The sequence below is a fragment of the Vidua chalybeata genome, chromosome 16 (assembly GCF_026979565.1).
Source record: "Vidua chalybeata isolate OUT-0048 chromosome 16, bVidCha1 merged haplotype, whole genome shotgun sequence".
Classification (NCBI taxonomy): Eukaryota; Metazoa; Chordata; class Aves; order Passeriformes; family Viduidae; genus Vidua; species Vidua chalybeata.
Window position 1 is genome coordinate 7,557,038 of NC_071545.1, and position 26,272 is coordinate 7,583,309.

The following is a 26,272-nucleotide window of genomic DNA, read 5'->3' on the forward strand; positions in this document are numbered from 1 at the left end:
TTACTTGGTGAAAACAGAGCTTGCTAAAGAATGACTCCACATCCACAGACAAAAGGCAAGCACAAAACATTTTTTTGCCAGATGTCATCATTTGTGTGAGTTGAAGAGCCCTGTGCTGTTTCACCTCAGAATTCAGTGAGAAAGAACCAGATGGTTTTGGCTTTTCTGGCTCTGGCTATTTGATCTTTAAGAAAGAACACAGCTTTTGCCTGTGGCTCCCTGCAGATACTGTGTGCCTCATACACTGAAGAACAAGATCCCAGTGTGATTCTCTGCTGCCTGACCTCCCACTCTGCTCTCAGACTGTACACATTGTATGCCCATGGCCTTAAGAATAGCAACATTCATTCCTCTGAGAAATTACTTGTCCCATCAAATGAGAAACACCTTTTTATCCTTGGCTTCCGAGGAGCATTTTCTCAACATTTATTTACTTGCTGGAGTGGGAATCTGTTATGTGAACCAGTTTCTTTGATGTCTGAGGAGTTCTTTATACCAGAATCAGTTTTGGTCTTTACTGGATTGGACTCGTATGTCTATAATAATTACCCAGTGGTTTTAAGGTTACCTAAAATTACCAACCAGCTGCTGGTAAGATGTTTAGAACACTGTTAGAAAACTGTGTTATTAGACAATCACATCACAGAGAGGGGAGAGACAGAGAAACAAGCTCTCTGGTATGCAGTCAGATAATTTCATAGGAGAATGTCCTGAAGGTATGAAATCTTGAAATGGCAGTGGCCATTTTACTATTATTTGACTTGCACATATGCTGCTCTTTATCAACTGATGCTCATATATTTATTCCTAAAGAGGTTTTACAGGACTCTTTGAGAGTGAACATTTTGTTGACTTTGGGTTTTGGAATTTAAAAAAAAAATAATGAAGATAGAAAAAGTCTTTAAAAAATAACAAACTAAATAAGTTTTAAATCCCTGTACATTAGCTGTAGCTGGCACTGTTACAGCATTTGAAACATAAATGCTGAAGCTTTTTGTTAGTATTACAGGATCAGAATCTGACTCTGGTGAGGAATAAAATGGAAATCCACAGGCTGTTTCCTTTGACCACTGAGCAAAATGACAGAAGTAAATGAACAAGTAATATGTGTTCCCTAATACTGCTTTTTAAATCACCATGACATAAAATGAAGTGCTGTAGCATGAATTGCTTTCCTTGGAGTGTGGCTGGCTTCAACTCAGTCTTGCTGCAGATGGGAATGTGCGATGATTTCAGAGGAGCTCCACACGAGGGAAGGTCCCTACCACAGCAAGGAACTGTTCCAGTTTCTATTTACAGCCTCCTGGTAGTGCTGAGCCCCATGCAGGGCTGGGCACAGAAACCCCTTCCAGAGCCTTCCTGACTCCTGGCAGCTTTCCTGTGCCAGACTGAAATAGCTCCTCACAGATAAAGCTCTAACCCAGTGCCACTGAATAAAACTGACAATGAGGGCTTCTGGGTCGACCTTCAAAGGCAATTTTCCCTCATTTTTGTGTCCTGCTTTGGATCCATTTTTTCATAGAAAGAGCTGTCAGATCACATCCCCTGTGCAAACTTCCCCGCCAGGCTGCACACAGCTGTATGTTCTCCTGGTTCTCTGAAGGACAAACTGCTGTTTAAAGTGCACAAGGTTGTATTTTCAATTCATAGCATCATGGGAAAAGGTGAAAGGAGTATGGAAATCCAATAGCAGCTGCATTGTCAGCATCATGGTTTATTTAAATGTCAAGCAAGTTTTTGTCTCACACAGGTTTATTTTGAAAAATAAAATGTTCTTTTGAGCACTTGGTCTGTTCCTCTGTCCTGCACACCCCCCACCCTGTGTGAAAGTATTAATGAGCAGCTACCAAGAGCTGGGTACTCTGGGATTTGCAGCTCCTGACTCTTTTGCATTGTCTTTAAATAATTGGAGAGCTACTAGGAAAGCTAGTGCCTGTTCTCACAAATCAGACCTCTAGAAAGAGGTAGCTAATGCAGTTTGATTTCTGGCTGTTATTTTCTCTGCCTCTGAGGCACTGGAGTGAGGACAAATGACAATGGAGCTTGTGGTGTGAGAGGCACTGAGGTACCTGCAGGCAGCCAGTGACCAGTGTGGTCCTTCTATTTCTTTGTTGATAAAACGAAAAAAGTATTCAAGAGGGATGTAACAGTGGTACTAGGACAGTCATTTGGGGAGGAGGGGAATATTAAGGCCTATTTCAAGATTTACATGTTATGAAACTATTTCCATATACTCCCTGATCAGGATGGGTGCCAGCTCTTGCACTGGCTCCAGCAGCATTTTCCACTTTTTTTTTTCAGTCTTGTCTTTGACATACTGGCACAAGTGTGCTAGAATTAATGACTGAGCTTAATTCATCCCTCCCCTTGATTCCTCCTGTCTTTACTGCAGCTTTCTGCCTTGGCTGCTGTGTTCATTCAGAGAAAAAAGTACAGCTGTGGCTCAAACCACAGCTCTCCTGCTCCAGGGTTTGTGCATGCAGGGATCTGAGGCTGGACACACCACACCTAATGCATAAAAAACATCCTCAGCTTGTGTGGTCCAAGTCGTGCCTGTTCAGCAGAGATATCCTGCAAGGGAGCTGAAATTTCAGGATAATTCCCTATCAGAAAAAAAGAACATGTACAAGAGCTCTTCCAACATCACTCTTAGCCAGGCAAAGCATTTTTTCAAACATCTTTCTAGTTTTATTTAGTTGCAGTCATTTCATAGTAGCTGATATGAGCTCAGTAGGTTTTTTTTTTATGGAGTTTACCTTTTATGTAGAATAGTCTGAATATAAAATATCTTTGTAAAAGTATTCTTGTAGTGGAGAAAATCATAACACTTAAATTTATTGTTTTGAAATTATGTGGTTAGCCACAACAGAGTAAATCTGATGTCACTGTTTTCATGCTGGGAAGGTGTTACAGCACTGTGTTGCAAGCAAGAAAAAACTGTCTCCTGCGAGTCCTCCACATATATAGTATTTACAGCAAAGGAAATATTGTCCTTGTAGCATGTTTGCACTCACTCTGCACAGGGAGAAGAGACACTTCTGAGAAGTCAATAATCTGTGTGTTTATAAGGAGGTCATCCACTGCCCTTTGCAGTGGAGTAAAATATACAAGGAGCAGGAAACAGGATCCCATCTCATGGAATATCCTTTTAATAATTTTCCCAGGTTTCCTCTTTCTGGAATGGTCAAAAGGCAAAATATCCAAGCTAGAAACCATTTTTCTGACTGCTAGAACAAATGATCAGGATTCTCATCAGTTTCTAGGTCCCGTGGAATGTCCTCCCCTGATAACAGTGGGGAGATTTTTGTGTGCTGTCCAAGAAGACTGGCTAGCAATGACATTTTTGTGGGCTTACCCAGGGCATTATCAGATGCTGGTTAGGATAAATGGGTGTTTGCTGGTGAGTCAAATTAAGAAATAGGCAGCATGGGAGATGGCTGTTTTGAGATTTGTATCTTTCTAAATGAATCAATATTGTAAATGAACTGAAAAATGTGCAAACAGATGCAAATAAAATAGCAGGAACTGTTTATAGCAGTACTTGAGCATTGTTTTATACCCCATCTGCACCAACACAAATTAGGTCAAAGATAATCAATTCAGATAAAGGTTTGTAAAACTGAGATTCATCACAAAAGACTTACTTAATCCAGAAGGTCATTAACTTTACATAATGAGTTCTGAGGAAATAATTAAATGGAGCTTATATTTTCCTTTTTACAGATAATTTCCCATTAAATGTAAGAATTAGTACACAGAACTTAAAACTGCAAACAAAAGATGAATTCATTATTTAATCCTGTAGAATTTACTGTATGAAGAGTGGTCTGAGACAGGTTATAGTGAGTGTGTTTTGTCTATTCATTCTGTCTGATAACACTTCCTGAATAGAGCCAATATTATTTTCTTTGCTGGTTGCAAGTTCTCATATAGCAACAGGGGAGATAAACATCTAATGAAATAGGAAAATCTCATTGTAAAGCGAGAGAATCAAATAGGAAAGGTTACCTGAGGGGGAAAGAAGAAGGGAAAAGGAAGCAATTTAGCTTCATTCATTTTAAAAACCAACAGATTTCATGCTGGTGGCATCCCAATATTTCACTGAAAGATGAATTTGTTTCTAGTTCTTCTTAGGCTTATATTTAATTCATAAATAGGGGATTTCAACTTAAGAAACACAGGATTCTGATCTGTTGGGTTTGTGGTGGCTAATTCTTGGTGAAGTGTATGTTCAGCATATGTCAAAAATCTTAATCTCACATTTTGTAATGTGGAGGTGCACTGAGATGAAATTTGTGGCTCAGATGAAAAAAAATTCCCTTTTCTAACACCTGCCTTGTTAGAAAGGTGACTTCTCATAGAGGAGACCTCAAACTTTGCACCAAGTATTTGTGTTTGTATTGATTTTTTCAAACCAGATGAGTTCATATATGAGGTATGAGGTCACATATTGCCTTGGTACTGAGAATTTCTCTGGGCAGCATTTTAAATGGAACACATTCTAGACTGGGTATGTAATTAAGAAAATCTTCTCTAAGTCTGTGATATGTGGTATATGAAACAGTATCTTGAGAAATCAGCTAATTTGTCTCACATGCAGAGATGTATTTATTTGTTTATCGTGTGTAGGGGCAGAGAGAAGAGTGAGAAACCAGAAGAACAGAACATTAGGGGAAGTTTCTGGTTTTAGTCCTGCTGGGATAATGAGGGCACCCTTCCATCTGGTTAGGTCAGTAGGAGAATCCCTGCTGCAATACACAGTGGTACATCTCCTTGAGAGAGGTGGGAAAATGCCACTCTCCTATTTCAGTTACAGCAAGACAAATTAGGTTGCTTAGTTCCAGACTGACATGCAAAGTGGTCTGGGGGAAATTGCTTTCACACCTCACCTGTAGTCACCAGCCAAATGTGTAAGAAGTGCTGTTGTCAGAGCATCTGGCAACAAGGAATGTGGTACTGCTACCCAAACTAGAGTTTATTTAAAATTGGAAATAACAGTAGGAAGTCTGGAAACTGTTCTTGCACAATTCAATTATAGTACTTTGTGAAGTCTGTCATAATTCTCTGCAGACCTAATTATGTGGACAGATTTTCTTTAAATCCCACTCAAACCCACTTAATCCTTCTTTATGCACAACAGAAATGGTTGGATGAGATACCACAGGCTATTTTGCAAATGGACTGAAGTTGTCTTGGAGAGAGTTTGTGGCTCAGTTCAGGCACTGAAAGCTGGGCTCTGAAATGGTGGCACAAATCAAGGGTGACAATGCCCTTCCAGTGTGCTGGAATTGCTCTGAAAAATTTCTGTATGTGAGCAAATCCTTTTTGCACTCTGTCAGGATTTCTGAGGCACCAGCACAGACACACTGTGCTGCTCGATATTTGTTCTAATGTGTGAAAGGACTATACTGAGATGATCCTGGGCTGGCTACTGAGCCATTTGCAGGCCAGCTTGCAGCTGAAGGCATGAGCTGGTGTGACCTTACCACAGCCATCATAAGGAAATAAAAGTTAAATCTGCCAAATTTAGAATCTGGATATTTGAAAACTGCAGAGATGCAGCTGATATTAATACAGAGGATTTGGTTTCAGCTGAGTGGAGAATTGTGTGTGAATCCATGAATAATGTGTCTGGGGATTGTTAATTTGATAGGACTTGAGTTTAAAAAGGTTTTTATAAAGAGGTATTAATTCCAACTCCCTTTGCTGTTTTCATGGTTATGTTTTCCTCATTTTTATGCGTTTGCCCTCTAACCAGCTGAAGAGATGTGTGCAACCTTGTTATCACTGAGGGAATGGAAATTGGCTGGGGCATGCAAATTGCCCAGACAGAGTCTTGGAATCGACTTCAAAGTAGCAGGGTTGAGCCCTGTAATTGGAGTGTCAAAGCCCCTAAGGGTTTTCAAGATCCAACCTGTAAGTGCCATTAGGTAATTTATCTCAGTGGACATCCTTCTGCATATCCTGAATTTATTTACATCCTGCAAATTTCTATTCTACTAATAAAATCTGTATTTATGACAATATTATGTATTGTCATAATACAATATCTGTATTTATGACAAATCAAGCCTGGGGCTTTTATTCATTGTTTATGCAAAGATTTTAATAAGAAGTTGCTTTTTTCTTATCTTTCCAAAGAAATTTTAGTTCAATATTAAGTTCTGACTTCTTGGTCATTTATTGCTGTGAGTACTGAAATCCTGTTTCCTGATCTGTAAATATGGTTTTGTATTAGCTCTTAAACTACTGCAAGAGAGGGTACTACTGAGAAAAAGTCCTCCCAGAGTATCCAGAGTATTGTGAGTCACAAATCAAAGCCCTATAAAAATAGAGAAAGCTAGCAGAACTCCCAGTAGTGGAGAACACCGCCATGAAAATCATACTGATATTGCTACAAACCAGCACCAAGTCAAACACAGATTTACAGCTAGAACTGACTCTAGTTACAGATAATTAAGGAGCAAATTGTCCCACTGTACTGGGTCAGTTCCTTTCACACACAAGCACCCTTAGATCCAGAGGGAGGGACATAAAAGCAGAGATGGAGCACTGGTGAAGGGATGTTTTAATTTGACAGGATGGATCCTTATGACTTCCTGCATGGAGAGAGTCTGCAGTCCTTGCAGGGGCAGTGTCTGACTGCAGGGAGTGTCTGACTGGACCTCAAACAGCTAAATCCCCCCTTAATGAGTGAAGCCCCAGATAACAGTCAAATGAATCTTCTCTGCTCCCTGAGTCCTCCCTGCTGTGCCTGCAGACACACAACAGCTGAGCTTGTTCACAGGACCTGTCTCCATCACCACAAGCAGGTGAACACCACAAGGCTGACAGCTTCAGAAGTCAGGAGAGTGCTGAAATCTGAAAGCTGAAGTGCAAGGTAGAACAAGTGGAATTTATAGTCCAAATACAGGATAGCAGTATAGATTTTGAGGTTCATTAAGTCTAAATATCACATTGAGACCTGTGTATGACATTAAATTTTTACAAGAACTCCAGCCTGGTGATGATTCACAGGATCTCATTGTCAGGGCAGGATGAACAACTATTGCCAGATGAGCTGTTTTTTTCAGGATATCATTACAACCAACATGAGACTTTCAATGCACAGAGCAGTTCCTTAAGACTAGAGACATTTTTTCCTGGGGGAAGTGTAAGATTAAAGGGTTGCATAATTACGCACTTAGCAAACTGAAACTGTCATAAACTGACAAAAAACAAAACCAAGAATAATTACTGCTTATGAATTTTACAGGATAACAAACAAGACTTTAATTTATGGGTTTTTTTTTTAAGTGGTAAAATCCTTATAGATCTTATCATTATGGATTTGTGCTGATATATATATTTAAATAGGGAGCAAGGGCAGAAAATTGTCCCTAAATTAGAAAGTTGGAACCATCATTTAACTGTAAAACTTTTGGCTAGCAAAGTACTGAAGACCATCCTTAATTAGCAATCACTTTTACCACTGACTGTCTATTGCTGCTGGGGGATATGTAGTTCAGTGAGAAAACTCAAAGCAGGATCTCTTTCAGGTTCAGTTTTTAAACCAGCTGTATTCAGTGCAATGCAACTGGTTCTACAGAAGTACAGCCAAAAAGATGGAAAGCAGCTGAGAATCTTATTTGGGCAGTGGGCAACTGCAGGCACTTCCATCACATGTGACATTGTGTGCACGCCTTTGAATATAATACCACAGGAACCAAAAAGACTTTCAGAGTTAGAGGAAGGAGTTAACATTTAACACTGTGAATCTGGCATTTGTATTTCAAGAGAAATCTCAGTGAGACCAAGTATACAAAAGGCTGAAATGGGAAAGAATAGACTGCTGCCAACAGGCTTTCTGGCAAAGGTAAATAATAAAAAATAAAAGGTCAAAGCTTGGAGATAAGAGCAAGAACATACAGGATAAGCAACTAAAAGAATCCTTTTATAACCAGAGGCTCTTAGATATGGAACAGACAGGGCAGTGGTTCTGGAAGTGCAGTAGCAATTGCACACAGTGCTTTTTATATTCTCTGCTCACCTAATTTTAAAATGATGTCACATGTTAGAGTGTGAGCAAAATACTTTTGAAGTAGAAACTTATGTCTGAAGATGTCTAGGGTGTAAATCTGTGACACTTAAAGAATAAAAAAGTATTCATGACCTGGACAAAATAAATCCCAATGTTATAATTGTGCTGTTACACCCAGACCACAGCTGGCTGATGGACAGAGCCATCACCAGTCACAGCAGATGATTCAACAGTTCTAGGGGAGGAAATTATATGGCAAACAGAGTGGTCTGTGGTGGGTTTTGAATGAGCAGAGGTGGATGAATAGAGAAAAAAATTAATCATATATGTCTCTCTACAGACATGAAATTCTGATCTCTTGCCTGAGGAGCTGCAGAATGGAGCAGATGCAAGGGACTGCTGGAGTCCAGCAGTTTGTCCCAGAACATAAATGATCTTCACACAGCACAGTACAGGGCTGAGGTAGCCAGTGCTCTGTGCTTCAGGTTTGCTGGAAGCAAAGATGCACCACAATTCCCCAAGAATCAGATAAATCCCCCACTTCTTTTTCCCCTTCTCCAAATGACAGTTGTCAAGCAGGGATATCTGATGACCATGACACTCCCAGAGATCCTGGTGTTCAATCAGCTTTCAGGAGGCACCTCTGGATCCTTCCTGCCAAAGAGGATCCCTAGAGCTGCCAGCTTTCACAGCTGCTTGGTGCAAAGCCAAGCTGTAAGGGGACTCAGCCAGCCCAGAGGTTTGTGCTGAGACATGGAGCATGTGAAAAAAACACCTTTGGGATTTCTGGGTGCCCTGCTGTCTGGCAAAAATAGTTGAAGCTTTGATGCCTGGTTTAAGCCAATATCTCTAAGGGCTCTAAGGTTACCTCCTGTGCGTCTGGGAGCTGCATTGCAGTTGAAACTTCTGATTTTTTTTTGAAATTTAACACTTCCAAAAGTGCAAGGCTGTTCTGGATCCTCATGCACTGAAAGGAAACAAGGGTCTTTGTACAGAGGGATGCTTTTTGAAATGTACTGAATCCATTGTGTTATCCCCCAAATACTCTGAATGCCACTTCTCTGGCATTTTCCAGCAGACACAGTTTTGTCAGAAAGTTTTGGCTACCACTGCTTGCAGGGACAAAGCACATCTGGCCACCTGTGAAGGAGCTGTGCTCCTTGTGTCAGCCCAAAGTGCAGTTCATGGCTCTACGTGCTAGAGATCCCAAAATTTAAATGTGTTGCTCCATTCATGGAGAAGTATCAATAAGGATTCAAAAATTATAACAGGCACAATAAGAAGAAGAAGAAGAAAAAAATCAGCTTCCTGCTAGAAGCAAAATTCAGCTGTGTTTTCTCCAGCATTCAGTGCCATTGTCAGCAGTGGAAGAAAGTGATTCTGAATTCTGAGAACTTCTGCACATCTGACTGTGAGTGGAGTAGCACATTAGCTCTTTGCTCCTCCAGTAACAGCCTCTGCACACTCCTATTGTCTTTGGAGATTGCTTTTCCAGGGTGTTAAAACTCACCAGGTATTCGTGCTGCTGCTGCTGCATCAGTGCAGCCTATTTGCTGCTCACTGAGGCCTGATGAACCAGCAGCATCCCAAATTTACTGAATTTGGTGCCATCACCCACCTGTTCTTGGTGCTAGAGAAGAAATAGGAGAACAAATTGACAAGCAGAGTGAAGAGATTGCCTTGAGGGAAAAGAGGAGATTACAGCATTTCTGAAAGACCCCTGAAATGGACCGTGAGCTGTGTTCTGCAGCAGGATGAGGACATTCCTGGGATGTTTCCCAAAGCCAGACTGCTGCCAGTGTCCAAACCAAGTGAGGCAGGGAGTGAAAGCAGCAGGAGTGTGGGATGTGCTCACTGCCACAACAATCAGCTCACTGCCACCCTGGTACTGCCCCTTTTTTCCCTTTCCTCCAGTCTACCCATTTTAAATTGCACAAGACTGCAGCCTCTCAGGCAATCCAGAATCAAAACACATTGCAGCTGTTTATATTGTATTTATATGGTAATTCCATCATAAAGCATTGAATAAATACAATGTGCCACACACATGCCAAATTTAGTAATTGTTAGGATTCACAGTAATAGAATGCTGCAGCAGGCTAGATTAGAAATAAGGAATTAAATGTAGTTTTTCATATACAGGTTAGTTATTGGCCGCTGCATCCTGCACCAGAAGGATTAAATCAAACAGAAAAAGAAATCAACTCTGAGGCAACAACAGAAGATATAGTGCAAGGCTAGCCATTCATGCCTCCAGGTGACATGCTAGTGACCAACTACAGGAATAATCTGATTCTTTTCACATGAACATGTTTTTATCTGGAATATTTTAACTATAACAAATTAATTTTTCTGCATTATGCAACTATTTCAATTTCCACCAAGCATGCTGTTTTTAAGTGGCACTAGCTGGTTCTCTCTTCATCCATTTCTGACCTGTGCCTCCTGCTTACTTCTGCTTTGTCTCATCAACTAATTGTGGTGTTGAGAGTCGATTTTGATATGTGAAGTAGTATTAAGAGTTTGCTTGCTGCACTCTGCTCTATTAGCACTTAATATACTTCAGCAAAAAAGGATTAGCTTGAGAATTGCACTGAATTCATTGAAAAAGCCCCAAAAGTTCTGACCCAGATTTGGAGCAAAACTTATCCATTAACATTTTCTTATCAAGGATTAGCTTATTATTGGACAATTTAAGGGAGTAGAAGCAGGCCTCAAACTGCTCAATTTCAGTCCAGTCCAGAGCAATGACTTACAATAATTTTTAACTGGAGCACCAGTATTGGGTGGGCTGAAGAGCAGGTTTGCTGCTGAGTGGTTTCCACATCAGAGAAGCTGGTCTGTGCCACCATCCTTTGAGGAGCTCTCAGCAGCCATGGGTTGAACAAACAGAGTCTCATTTAGGATGGCTCACCCATGTCAAAGATGAAGAAGAGAAGTGATGGAGAGCTGGGCCATTACCCCTGCCCTGTGCTGGAGCTCACCTCCTGCTGAGTGTGAAAAATGAGTATTTTGTGACTGGCTTTTTGCAAATATTACAATGAATATGTTATGAAAAGTTATGCTGTATTAATTCTCTTAAGTAGTGTGTTAAATATAGTTTTAGGTTACAACATAATGTTAAAATAGAAACTCTGCGATGTCAGATATTTTTTACTAGCTCAAGAAAAGGGATAAGATAATCAAGAAACTCTTTGCACAGAGATAACAGCAACAGGAAACCTGAAGAGTTACAGCCAGAAAAGACAAACATTCTCCCACCTGCTCTCTGTCTTTATGGAACCACCAGGATTAAGGGGTAGAAGCTGATAAAAACCAGAAGAATTCTTAATTTGTAAGGAATTTATGCATCATGTATGAGATATATGAATATGCAACAGGCTATTGCTTTTAAGGGTTATTCCTTTGTTCACAAGGCAAGTTTTTGGTAGCTTAGTGCCCAAAAACATCCAGAAGTCTGTAATTCTTTGTTTTTTATTGTCTTGTAATTGTCCTAACTCTAAATTTTTATTCCTCTAATTGTATCACTATTTTTATAACAATTTTATTATTATTAAACTTTTAAAAATTCTAAAACCAAGTGATTGGCATTTTTCACATGAGTGACTGAGGTGGCTCTGGAAGGTGTGACTGGGTTTCCAACACCAGCAGAGCCATAAAGAAGAGGATCCAGAAGGCCCTGCTGGAGCAGACCCTGCACTTGCTGTGTGTCCCACCCTTGCAGCTCCTCCCTGCGCGTTCCTGCCCGGCTGCAGCTCCCCTGCCAGTGCCTGAGCTGTTCCCGGAGCTCAGCACAGTGACAATGACATCCCTTGGTTCCAACAGCAGAGATTTGGGACCCTCTGTGTCACTGCCAGACCTCACCTTCTCCTGCCCTGCTTTGCAGTGATAAAAACAGCCCCAAATGCCAATTAAAGCACTACTGGCTGCAGAGCACAGGGAGCCTGTCCCGGGGCCACCACCCGTGTGGCACCAGTGACAGCAGCAGGATCTTTGCTGGTAATTAATCACAGCATCCCTTACCAATTGCTCTGAAACTATTGACACCAGGTGTAAGGTGTTCTCCCATTTCTCTTTGTCAATTCAGGCTTCTTTTAAAGTTTTCTTTGCACTTATTGACTTAATAGGCAATTTGGTTTTTTGTTGCTTTTAAACACAGCTGGCTACTGTTCTATTTCTGGCTGGCACATTGAGGATGAAGTGTGATCATACCCACTTTAACTATACCAGTCTGTGTTTAAATTGAAACAAAGTTATGCATACATAACTTCAGGTTTACCTTTTCAGCCCCTCTCACTATGTGTAATAGCTTGATAATTTTATTTCCCTATTGTAATTATTTTTGTGCTAATATCTTTGTGCATACAGTAATATAATTTTACTTGGTTTTTTTTGTCACTGAAAATTATCCTGGAGATTGCAGAACAGACAAAACAGTTTCATCCTGCCACTGGCTGGGACTCATCTCAGTGTTGTCTCCACTTTTGCTTTATGAATTTTGTCTCATTACCAGGAAAAAGCTCAATATATGCTAAAAAATAGTTGACTACTGCATACCTGCTTTAAATAAAATGAAATGTTCATTCTTTCTTTTTTAAAAATGTAAGAAACTTCTGTGTGAAGCTGTTCTGAATCATGTCTCAGAGCACTAGAGGTGTCATTGCTCACTGGGACAGAGTTAGAGCTTTACTTAAAGGCTCAATAACATTAACATAATCTCCCCCTGTGGTTCACATCCCAGGAGCTCAAACCATTTCATGAAAAATAATTAGTTATCCTTCAGCACAGCTGCTGCCAGGTGGGCCAGTTATCCACGAAGAGAAACTGAGAGCCAGAGGCTGCTGGTGTGTGAGGAGGGCTGGGCTGGCAATCCTGGCCTGGCTGCTCCAGGTGTCCTCACACCTCTGCTCCATTCCAGTGGTGCAGCCACATCTCTGAGCTTGCAGACAAGCTGTGAACTAATATCTGATGCTTTCTGTATTTATTTCCCTCCACTTTCAAACTTCTGCTGCCTTGCTTGCATTTTTGTTTCTTTTGGAAACACTGCAGAATTTTGGATCACTTTCAAAAATATTTTCTCTGGTTCAAGCACACGTTGAGTGGGATGTGAAGGAGAATCTCTGACTGTTCTGCAAGGGTCAGAGCAGATTTCTGCCTGTCACACTGATTCCTGTGCTGGTTTAAGCACATCCCTGGGGCATAAAGCTTGTTTGTTCCTGAATTGTTGGAATCACAGGGTGGAGGCTGACCTCACATGAGGAGTGACACCAGGGCACTTACAGCTTGAGCTGCAGAGTGCAAGTAAATGAGTTACTTTTTTCTATTCTGTTTTCCGAGCTCTTGAGAGCTAATTTTATAATATGTATGTGTAATTTATTTATGGTTTATACTCCTATTTACCAGTATTACTGGCTTTAATTCATGGTAGCATCAGAATAACTTCCCATCTCCTGCTTATATTTCTGGCAAGCAGTGAAAAGGAGAGGTGGGCCTGTGAGAACCTCATGACATTTAGGCTACACATCAACTAAATATACTCCAACAAACACAATGATTTCTAATAGGGAAATCCATCTTGTACAGGCAGCATTTGTGTGTTCAGACACACAAGACAGCCTTACTTTACAGACCAGTTTTGCAATTTGAGTTTAAAAACAACTACTGAAATATGGCTGTTCTCTCATGACAGACATTTCAAAATCTGTCTCACTTTTTTTCCTTCAAGATTCTATTGTCTTGGGAAAAAAAAAGTGATTTTAAAATATTTGTAGCCCCACTTTCTTCATTAAGAAAGGAAGTCAAAACTTGCAGATAATACTAGTGGGATAACTTAAAAAAATATTTTATCTGTTTTTAAATGCAAGGGAAATATCTTTTGTTTATATAGTATAGAATGTTTTTCCTTTGCCTCCATTTTGGGAGAGCCATGAACTAAGCTCATACAGGGGCTGTTTGCTGAGATTTTATAGTTTCATTCCTACTCCAAGTTTTTGTCAGAAATTCTTCTCAGCTGTGCTTAGTGTGTCATGAGGGACTTCAGAATTTGTCTCCTCTTAATTAATTGAACAGCTTATTTTCTGATGCTTTTTGTCTGCAGTTTTCTGCATAATTATGCTGAGTATGTTTTGACCTCTCTATTTTCCCCTTTTCAAATCAATACAGCTGAAACAGGCCTTTTTTCAGGAATAGCTCCCCATTTGGGTACCAAGATATGCAGCCAACCTATTTTGCAGTGTCTAAATTCTTGTTTAACACGAAGGCCAAGTATGATGAACCCTTGGAATGGGGTTTTCCAGAGGCCAAGCAGCTCTTTTCCCAAACCCATCTTATATAAATTGGTTGCTTTACGTTCAGGGAGCACAGTCCATAGCCCTGTTTCTCTCTGGGTTACAGAGGTAATACATCAATTATGGAGAAATAATCACAGAAGCACCCTGGCCTTACCAGCTGCCAGGTTATTACTGCAAAATGTTTTTTGTCTCCTCAACCCATTTGATGTCCTTGTGAGAGCCACTCAGCCCCTTGCAGGATGAGGTCCTGCATCATTTCTGATCCCATCCTTGGCTCCTCTTGGTGGGGCTGGCCTTTAGCTCCCAGGGTGGGGCAGCATGGAGAGTTAGAGGGGTTAGAGGTGGGGAACATTCATGGGTTTATGTTGGCTGCACCAAGGTAGAACTCTTCAGAGATGCAAGTAATTGCTCTGAGAGGGTTTTGTAGCAGTCAGTTTGTGGTGGTATCAGTTAAGGAATGGTGGCTGTGGCTGTGGACGGGGTTGGGATTCCTCAGAGGGATGATTGAGCCTGACTAACAAAATAATTGTCACTTTGGCTTAGGGAGTGTTTCACTTCTAAACTCTTACATTGCAAGTAATAAGCAAAACAATAGAGAAACCAGTCAGCACAGCACTTAGCTAGAATATTTTTTACTGCTTGAATTAATTACTCCATAGTTAGGTAGCTCTGTGATTTAATTTACATTCCTGAAAAACACCATTAAGACAGTCTGACTGGCTTAATTCATTTTCTCTGCTTCCACACACAGATCAACTTGACATCATTTCAATGGCTGAAACAACAATGATGCCTGAGGAAATTGAGCTTGAGATGGCAAAGATCCAGAGACTTCGGGAAGTCTTAGTCAGAAGAGAATCAGAACTCAGGTTTATGTAAGTATCAGTCCTTCTGGGAAAACACTATGCAAAATTAATCAAAATAGGAAAGAATGGTATTTAGAAGACTTTTATCTGCTTGACATTTTAAAAGGGAGAAAGATAAAGAGCATCCCAGTTAGGTGAGCACTTACAAAATGCCTTTGGGAAATGATTTTTGTAGTTGCAAAGGAAATTACCGCTTTTTCATTCAGCACATTTTTTTTTATTCAGCACGATTTGCAGAATACATAAAACAGACCTCTTACTTTCAAAAGGAAACTTTAGCAAAGTATGTGTCTATGCAGCATCTTTTCCTACCTGATTTCAGTCCTTTGTGGCAAGGATATTTGTCTGAACAAAATATCAACAGGTAGGGGATTTGAAGCTTCCCAGTCTAACCTAGTTCAGGCTTTATTCCTACTTCATTAGTGGTCTTAGTTCATGTCACATGAGAACACACTGTGTTCTGCACTAATAGCAGCCAAGATTTGACATTTGTTAAATGGAAGCCATTTAGTTATGAACACAAAACACTTTCTGATATATCAAATTAAATGGCAGTATTCCAAGAGGGATTTTCAAAACTGCCAAAAAAGGTCAGGCATAGGAGCCTCACCGAAGGTTTGTGAATATTAATCCAATTCTGATGGTGAAGGCAATAGGGTTAATATTCCTAAATCATCAAATTTACAAGATCAGAACTTATTCCTAAGAAGTGTATTGTCTTGAAGTGTCCTCAGTCTGTGAGTATCTGAGGTCAGAAACAAATGCCTTTGCTGACAGGCCAAGAACTTCAGTAGCTCTAAAACCTGCTGAGCTCAGACCCTTGACATTAATGAAGCTTCGGTAGCCTGAAAAAACTCACTGGCTTTCTGCTCATGTTAAAGTACAGGGGACTGGTCCTTTGACCCTTACACTGGAGGTTAATTTTAGTGCCCTGACTTGCATTGCCAGAAGCTGGAAACCTCACCCCTCTGCAAACAGCACAGACTGCCTTTGAGTGTTATCCCAGAAGACTTCTGCCCAGAATCACTGCTTAGACACCTTTGGAATAAGGGCTGGTAATAGTGGCACTGACCATTAGTAATGCCTTTGTGGTACAAATAAAGTGAACAAGAAAGGTTTTGTCACTCCTGCTCCTGGTGGTCAAGTCACTACTTGGTTATTGGTTTGTACATAAATTTAATCTGGACGAAGCCTCATCATTGAACTCTGCACTTCTCTTGACATTTTCTATATCAAACAAACCACTGAAGTAAACTGCCCCAGTGAATGAGAGTGATTGTTCTGTTTGTTCTGGTATCCAGTCTGTTCTTTTCATTTCCCCCATGCTCACACTCTTTACTCTGTATGGCCTGGCAGGTGTTTGAGTAAGGGATTTAACACAGGAGAGCTTGCTTATTGAAAAGGGAACAGAACTGGTGTTCACACTGTGCAACTGTTCTCCTCCTGGGATAGATCTCATCCTCACACACTGCCTAGAGCTGCCCAGGAGCACTCCCAGCCTCTCCCTGGCACAGGCAGGAAAGCTCTTCCCAGCATCCAGGAGGCTTGGCCCAAGGTCCTGGCAGAGCAGACAGGTGACAGAGGTGGCCCCAGTTTCTGTCTTTTCTAAGCCATGGAGAGCCACAGCCACAGACCCTCTCATTCCTTCAGCTGCAGCAGACCTAATGACCACTTTTCCAGGGATATTCACACAGCTTTCTGGCCCAGCTGCTCCCTGCTGTCGCTATTGGACATGAATGAGTACACAGAAGCTTGGTAAGTTTAAAAGAGAAAAAGCACAAGTTTTATTCGAGCATCTGATATTTATAGAATTCAGAAGGTGACCGTGGATTGGAGGATGGAATTACCACCTCTCCAACCACACTGGTCAAATCAACAGTTCATCAATTCTCTCCTCCTACAAAGAAGAATGTAAAACAATCATTATTTACATGAACGGTGCGTGAGAACTCTAGTATAAATATGTAAACATTATCAGAAGGCTAAAGAAGTTTTATGAGAACTTTAAAACTTTCAAAAGAACTATAAAAGAAAACGTAACACTTCTAAAAATCAGGGCAACACCCTGCTGTGTGGCAGAGTATTCTGACTCTGCTCATTAATCCTTGAGGCAGTTAAATTCAGTTTGTGAATGCCACTGAATGAAATGGCCAGAGAGAAGCATGTTGGTAGTGACACCCAAGAAATGCAGCAGCACCTGTTCTTTACTGCCTCTCATGCTGGGTAGTTTATGCTGACAGAAGGGCTTGGCTACATTTGTCTTCATTGACAAATATCTTTTAATGATAAATGCATTTTAATGACCTATTGCCGAGATTAACAGCACAAGTCATGGTTACCTCAGTGGTCCAAGTTTTGTTTCTGTTTCACTAAGCAAATTATATAAACTCTAATTCATAGACATATTGTGGAAGACATTATATGTAGCCATATTTCTTTTTTTTAATTTGATTTCTGAAGTAATTAATTGCCAATATCCAAAGACCAGAAGTCTGTATGTAGGTCATGAATTTTAGTAACTGATTTCTTCTGACAGGACTAGATTCCCCTGGGAATGACCTATACAACCAACAACATGAAGCTGAGCCTCCTCAGCCAGGTGTAAGGCAGACTCAGCTTTGAACACTGCTAACGAGCAGCTCTACACCTACACTCAGAGCACAGAGTGCCAGACCAGCTTTAATGAGAACCACATCTCTTTAGCTCTTGCATCTGCTTTTGCTTTTCCTTTAATTAGAGCAAAAGGATAAAACACACACATAGCATTAGAGAAACTGTGTGGTATGTTTGTATTCCTTTCTTTGCCTTTCATGCTGTTAGCAACAGAATATAAATTCTCTTGGGTTAAATTGGTATTTTTTTATAGTTCTTATGAAAGCATGAACACAATGAAACGATTCTGTAGCACTTGCACATCCAGGCACAGCTCACATTTTCAGCTACATTTTCTGAAGTAATGGTTCTTTCTTCTCGCTGTCTGTCTGACTGATCTTTTTATTCACATGTAGCCAAATCCTACAACAGGAAAAGTGGGCTGTAGCTGTGCTTAAAGAAAGCAGTGCTCTGAAGCTGTGCTCAGTGTCCCCAGCCCTCAGGGTGCCCGTGGTCCCTCTGTCACAGGCATTCACAGCCTGTCAGCTCTGCCTGCACACACCAGCAGGTGCCACAGCTCTTCCCTGGGTTTAAAAATACTCACTCAAGAATAAGAAAACAAAACACTGCAAGCTAGGCCTGCTGCTGATGGAAACCACAGCAAGCTCTTCCTCTGTCAGGTTTAATCCATGGAAGGAATGGATGCTCTAAGGCTGCTAATTGAATTTACTATTTTCCTTGAAGAAGATGCAAATGTGGTAGCCATGAAATAAAGACATTAGGCAGAGAACTGCTCTAGGTTAGTTTATCAGCCATTAAAATGTCCCAAAAAATCCAGCTGGAAAAGAACCCTAGCAAGGTCTAGATGCTCAGTGGACATGAAGCTGGTTTGCATTTTTCACACTTCTGTGTGTGACCAAGGGAAAACTGTTCCTGCTGATGTATGGGATCGTCAGAAAGGCAATGCTGTTGGTGGCAGCTGTGGTTTGTACAGCACCTGTCTCTTCACACGTCACAAACTCTGCAAGAGGGAGTCCTTGGCATTCCATGGAATCACAGAACAGCTTGGCTTGGAGGGGACCCACAGACTGGTGGATGTGTACTAGTACCCATCAAAATTATTTTAAAATTCAGAAGATATCTTTATGAACTTGCTGCAATTTCATTGCCTCTGCACCAGCCCACAAATGATGTGCTGTGCCCAGTCCCACAGTGCAGCCCATGCTGGTTTTTAGTGACAGACCAAGGATTCACTCTCAGACAAGCACAGATATTTCTGTAGTCTGCCTATCACTGTATTAAAAAAAAAAAACAAAACTTCCCCAAAATAGAGAAAAGACCATCTGTGAGAGCAGTGTAAACAGGTTTTACCCTGTTTGAAAATGAAACAGCAAAAAATTTTAAGTGAAGACCTTAAATATCTCTACAGTTTCTAATACATGTGATTTTTCACCCTTTTGTACTACTTTGCAGTCCTTTGTACACTCTTTCTCCTCTGCCTTGCAGAGAGAAGTGGCAATTCCTTACTGGTGCAGTAAACATAATGTAAGACCTCATTTCAGTAATTAAAAACGAAAGCATTTAAAGATGAAGTGTTGTTACACAAAGATACATTTAAACAGTATGACTTTCTGGAACTCTGAAGTGAAGCAAAAATATACACTACAGAAACTCTGACATCTCTGATTTTCAAATTTGTAATAATTTTTATTAAAAAGCACAGTTTTTTAAATTCTGCTGCATGAAACTCAATACAATTAGATGTGTAACAGCTTATTCTTAGCCTGTTCCCTGAAATTTTTTGATTTGAAAAGCAAGGAAAGCAGATGAACTCTTTTGCTAAATATTACAGTGAAATAATTCATCCTGTAGTGTATACTTTATAAGAGGCCAGTTTTCTGATAGTTCTTGGTTTTCTTTTTATCAATACAAAGAAATAAAGAAAGCAAAATGAACTGAAGCAATGGACTAACAGGTCATGATGTTTCCCAAACCATTGTGCCAATTGCAAGTCAGGTATTGACCTTTGAAAATGTGTCCTTTGCTTTGCTCCTTATTTTTGTTTCCTCCTTGAGAAAAAAAAAAAAAAAGGAGAGCAGCTGAAAGCAGCTGTACTCTTCATACCCAGGAAATCCACATCACTTCTAGCTGAATACCTGCTTGCTATGAAGAATTACCTGAAGTTTTTGAGACAATTTTCAGATTATAAAATCAAGCCTTCCTCAATTAGGTAATGCCACAATTTATATTGTACAATCATATTTTAGCTCAGGCAACCTCGGTCACAACAGAGCAGATGCACTGTGATTTGGTCTGTAATTACATTATCAAATCCTATTTTTATCTCAAGACCCTGCCTTGCTTGGTGCCCAGGATGGACCTCCTCAGGACATGTCCAGGTTATGTAGGAATTGTGGCTGTTTGTAGCATCTCTCCTTCAATGATACTGATACTATGAAATTTCATAAAATTATGCCAGGAGCTGTTGTGACTGTCTCCAACCAGCCCAGGAAATGAAAACATACCTTGAAGCCATCATGTGCTATCTCCAGCTCTTCTTGGTTTGTTTTTAGAATAGCTGAGAGCTCAGCATATATAGATATGAAGGAGAAAATATGTACAGAAAAGCATCAGTTACAGCCTGCCAGCATTCCCCTCCTTCGCTTCTCAGGCTTCTCTCAGCTCCTTTCTTAAAACATTCTGTATAAAAAGAGTTTTGGGTCAAGCTGTGAATGTTCAATCTGTCTGTGCTGTTGAGGAAAGCAAACACACCACTTCAGAACATGCACACTCTCTTCCTTTCTAATGCTCCTGTCCCACTTCCTTTTTTTTTTTTTTTCCTTCCTGGTGAGATAACAGACCCAGAAACTGAGAGCTGCTTGGGCAGCATCCTCTGTGTCACACCTTTAATGTGTTGCTGCTGTGGATGTGTTTGGCTTCAGAAGCAGTTTAGGATTGCTGGGGCATGGAAATCTACTGTGCTGAAAGACATGGTTGTAAAAATGGATGATGCATGTGTTAGCTCAGTTTAGCTGACAGGGAGAGGCAGCAAACCCTCAGACTTCTATGTGATACAGAGCAGATCAAAACTGAACTTCAAAGTCATTTGTTGTGCAAAATTCATGTATTTTAAAATGCCTGTTGGGACCCAGTAAATATTATTAGTAAAGGTGAGATCATGTCACCAACAGTTCCTGCCTGTTCCTATGGAAAGGCACGGAATTCTTATAAAACAGCATCCACTGTCATCATGAAACACAGTCTGTGGGAAATCTGCCAGTGCCTGATATTGCTGGCTTTCCAGATGGAAAGCAAAGCTTGAAGCCAGCTTTATTGGATGACCTTGTACTAAAACTGTGGAAGTTGCTTCCACTTGTGATAGCTGTCTTGGGATGGTTATTTCTGCCATGTAGGTGATACTGAATGGCAGTTTTTTAATGTGTAGGGAATAGAAAATATTAAACATAAAGCCCTATTAGGTTGCTTTAGGCAATTACTGAAAACATTTTACTCATTAAACTTTTTTTTTCATCTGTAAAAATGCTATAAATACCATGGTGTATTTGCTTAATGTCTGTGTGGTTATTACATCACTAAACTAATAACTGTGAAGAGGCCAAATTCACCTCCACACTGGCTCAGAACTAAAGTTGGTCATTGTCTTTGTACACTCTCACTACTCATTAGTAGATGACTCCTGCTTCTCCAGAGTGCTCATAACATCTACATCATCCAATTTCTGCATACCTCTATTCAGGATTTTAGACCATTTTACACTATTATGTTTGCTTACTTGAAATCCCAGACCTTCTGTGTTTGCTGCAGTTTGACTTTGCAGTCCCACAGCTTCATTAGCTGTCCAGACTACATAATTTATCTCTAGTTTGTTTGGTTTTTTATTGCTTCAAATCAGGCTTGCTTTTTCTTTACTTGTCTTTTTTAACCTTTATCCTTCTCCTGGTTTGCAAAACCCCATAAATCTCTTTTGTCCTGCTGTGATATAGATTTTCCATTGCTGGGAGCAGTTGAGGTGGGACAGTCAGTAATGATCATTCTGGAGGGTGTTGGGTATAGTGGTAGAATCTCAAACTTAGGGCAAATTCATGGGGAAAATGTAAAGTCCATATTCCTTCTAAGAACAACCACAGAGGTCAGATAGGAGCCTCACCTTTGTGTCAGTTGCAGGATGAAAAGCACACTGGTATTTTAAATACAGAAAGGTATCTCTGCTGATTGCGTGCCTTAATGCAACCACTGCAAAGGGAAACAACACCAAAGTGTTGTTTCAAACATACAAGAACTGCTGAAGTGAGAGGTTAATTCCCTTGGTGATGACAACCTTAAATAAACCAACTTTAGAAATCCCATGTTTTAATTTGAGTGCAGTAAATCTAGTAGACACAAAGTGGGAATATGAAATAAACAGTCTTATAGCTGGCTGAACTCAGTAATGCTGCAAAGCAACGGAAAGATGTGTTCATGGAGGGTTCCATCCTCAGGTGAGAAAAGGCAGCAGTAATTAATGTCTTTGTATGAACAAAGTTCATTTCAAATTTTAATTCTTTTTTGAACTAAATACTTTAACACTCTTAAAAGTGTCTCACTAATGTGACATCAGCTCTGATTTCTCAGTGGCTTCATGCTTTGTGTGGTAACAGAGCCCCACACTGAGCATCACCCTGCGAAGGGTGAGAGGGAGGGATAGTGAGTGGAAGGAGATAAAGCAGGCTGTCAGAGGTGTGAATAGCAGTGGTAACTCACTGCTTATATTATTGCTAAGCAGGTGTTCTGACTTTTGCTGTCTTGTGTACTTTTCATTCTTTTGCTGCTCCTTTTTTCCTTTGTACTTTATGTTATCTGTTTTCTGTCATCTCAGGTTAAGCAGGAATTCCCTTAGGACTGTTTGCTTATGTGTTCAGCATCTGATACTTTTCTCTGAGTTTTGCACCTTGGTGTTACTGCAGTGCAAATAAGTAACACCAGCAAAACTGGGTTTTTGTTCATGAATAGAGCTGTTGTTGTCAGTGTTTTCTGATAAGATCTGTCTTTTCATGGAAAGGAGCAATAAATCTTTTCTCCTTCACAGTTCTGAAATCTTAACAATACAGTATCACTTACTGTGATTTCCATCCATTTTTTTTTTCTTCCTGATTGTATCTTGCTCTCAGAACACAGGATGGACTTGGGGAGGCTGTAGAGGAGGAGGCAGTTGTGTGATTATACATATTATTCAATAAATATAAATGTCAGGTTGTCAGCTTCATAAGATAAGGCACCAGTAGGAAAACCAGCAAGCCCAGCTGTAAGACACTGATGCAGCCTGGTGTGGCACAGGCTCTTCTGCATGACAGGGTGAAGCTGTGGCTGTGACTGTGTCACACTGAGCTTTGCCTCCCAAGCACATTGCAAATAACCAGAGTCCTGGAGGAAATAATTAGGAAACTGCAAGCTGTGACATGGCACAAGGTGCTTTTGTAATGAGACTCGTCAGCTGGTCAAAGCTCGAGGTCTCTGAGGTTAGGAACAGCATTTCCAGGGGACTGCCAAGGGTCTGGGAGCCCCAAGGATGTCAGTGTGCCCACTGCAGGGCTGGGAACTCCTCTAAGGTCCAGCTCTGCCAAACCTCCCGGCTCCTCACATGCAAGTCTGGAAGCCTCAAGAACATGAGTTCAGGACAGAATTGCAAAGTTCTGGACTGTGCACTTTAAGCTAAAAGTACAGAGATCAGCTCTCCCAGAGGAAGGAAAATGCCTTAGTTCAGTTTGATCTCTCTGCAGACCCATCTCATTTACCCTGTTTGACAGCAAACCATCAGCCCCAGAGGAAAACACAACATTATACTTTCAGATGTGTGGTTGTAAAAATACTCTGAAAGGAAAAGCAATTTTTAGTGGTGTATAACAATAAACTTATCATTTGGAAAGTATTTAATTAATTTTAAACTTGGTAGTTGAGATTTTTTTTGTCTTAGAAATAATTTTCATTATTGTCTCTGTTGGATACCTAGAAAAATAGTTCTTTAATAGAGAATTTTCTTTAAACAGCATTTTCTACATTGAATATGTGTTGTAGTTGTCACAAAATGCTGTTAATAGAAGAAGGAGCAGCTTTGATCTTTGACCTTGTCATTTTTAATGCAGAAATTTAGCACTGTATTTCCAGATGTAGCCTTTTATCCCAAACTGTCCTTCACTTCCCAGTTCTTGGCTACCTGTGCTCTGGTTTGCATGAGTGGAAGGCACAGGGGCTTGTCCCCTGGGACCACCCCAGCACATCCTGGCCCCCCTTTTGGACAGCTGAGCTTCCTCCAGGCAAGGATGTTCTGCAGTGAAGTGTCCCTCTTGCCCTGTGGTATTTCACTGGTCCTTCTCACTTGTCTTCTGCTATAAATAGGAGAGTAACCAGTGAATTGAAAAGCCCTGGAAGGGACTGTCAGTGTTTAATTTTATACCAGAAACCTTTATATTCTTTTCAGCTGTGATAACAAATCGTTGCTTTTCTGGTTTTAAAAATAAGAAAAGGTCAAACATGAAGACAAATTAAGAAGGAAATGTATCATTGATTCTGCTGGAGACAATGACAATGCACAGCCAGACCTAGAGTTTCCTCCTTCCCATGCATAACATCCAAAAATAGAACTACCAGAGCAGTTCAAATAAACCAGGCCCTGTGCTTTTGTATAGAATCTTCTGTATTCTGCTGCAAAGGGCTCATACTTGTGAATTGAAATCTGACTTCTCTACTGTCTATATGCTTTTTAGACAAATTAACTTAGTCAATTTTTGCCACATGGAGAAATATTCCTCTCCACAGTGGGGCAATTTCAGGAAAACTCCTCTTGTTACTATTGATTCATGGTAGAACTTCGTAATTGGCAGAGGAGATGGCCAAGCTCAAGAGAATTGAGCAATGTCAGTGAAAATGAAAAACAGACAGCCTCTCTAGGCACTGTTCTGAATTTATGTGAAATATACCTTAAATATGACCCTTCTGGGACTGAGAATTTCAAATGCCATCTTCAATTCTCTGGAACAATAGCTGAATTACATTGCTGTGCAACTTGTGGCTCAGTAGCTTCCATGCACTGTTCCTCCAGCAGAGGAACAATGCAAAGAACTTTTTCCTTTCAACAGGGAAAGTCAGACACACTTCCTTTAGTAGTGCAAGTTAATGCCAGGACCTGTGATTTGTGAGCTGCCCTGCCAAGCAGGCTGGGCAGCAATCTGTTACCTTAATTGCCAGCTCTGTGTCCTGCAGCACCAGGTGCTCAGCTAAATAACAGTGTGACAAGCACACACCATAATTACTCAAACAAACTGTTCTGGATTCATTAAATGTTGCCTGTGATCTCACAGATTTATAATTAGAAGATTTAAGTAACTAAGCCAAGCTGACAGGGACAAAAAGGAGTCAGATGTAGAAGAGGAGCATCAGGTGGAGGTCGGTCTCTTCTCCCACATAACAAGCAACAAGGCAAGAGGAAATGGACTCAAATTGCAAAGGGAAAGATTAGATTGGATATAAGGAAAAGTTTTTGACTGGAAGGGTGATCAGGCCTTGTAACAGGTTGCCCAGGGCAGTGGTGGAGTCATCACCCCTGGAAGTGCTCAAAAGGCATGTGCATGTGGCACTTGGGGACACGGTGTTGTGGTGAACATGGCAGTGCTGAGGTGACTGTTGAACTGTATAATCTTTGAAGCATTTTCCAACCTTAACAGCTCAGTGATTCTGTAAAATTTATAGTGCTCTTGTAGTCCCAGGAACACTTTCACCATTGCAGATTCCCCACAGCTTTGGCAAAGCCATGAACACCTGCAGTACCCAAAGGCAGCCTCCACTCAAGCCCCTCGAGTCTGCAGCTCGATGTCATCCTCATCTCTGAAGCAATTCTCTTTATTTCTACAGATCTCTTTCCTTCAATCCCCTAAATTTCTCCATCACTACTGGTTGCTCTTGGCTGGTTTCAGCTTGCTCACTGGAGACACCACCAAGGAGATGATCTTTTTATCCCCACATGGAGACCTTTGGTTACATTATCATGTCAGCTCATGACTTAGCATGACACTTGATTCTCAGGTCAGCTCCTAGACTGGCACTATCAAAGTCTTCAGAAACTCCAACAATTACAAGCATTTTACTCCTGGGGCAGGAATGTATTAAAACAGAACTAAAAATAATCTAAGTACCTGCAAACCCTCCTGGAAGAGAGGGAAGGAAACCAGCAAACTCAGTCTACATTCCTTTTTTAACTTCAAGCACTTTAATCCAATAACAGAAAACAAAGGAAATCTCAGACCTCCTCTAACAGACATGCTAGAGGGAGCACAGATCTATTTCTAGCTTTGAAAGTCATTCAGCAAAGGCAGAAGCTCTCTAGACACACTGAACTGCTCTGCTCATCCTGAAATCAATGGAAATGATATTTGATGCTTATATAGGTGTTACTAATAGTTCTTACACTCAAATATGAAGTATTTGAAGTATTTGTCAGTCTTGCTGGCCAT

At 40.6% G+C, this 26,272-nt stretch overlaps 1 protein-coding gene across 3 annotated transcripts in view; it reads left to right on the forward strand.

Moving 5' to 3' along the window:
- Positions 1 to 26,272, forward strand: part of BMERB1 (bMERB domain containing 1) — a 57,860-nt gene that overhangs the window by 21,305 nt on the left and 10,283 nt on the right. For all 3 annotated transcript variants that reach the window (XM_053957827.1, XM_053957823.1, XM_053957826.1), the window contains exon 2: positions 15,062 to 15,185. In XM_053957827.1, coding sequence (XP_053813802.1) covers positions 15,062 to 15,185 — 124 coding nt within the window. The remainder of the gene's footprint in view (positions 1 to 15,061; positions 15,186 to 26,272) is intronic.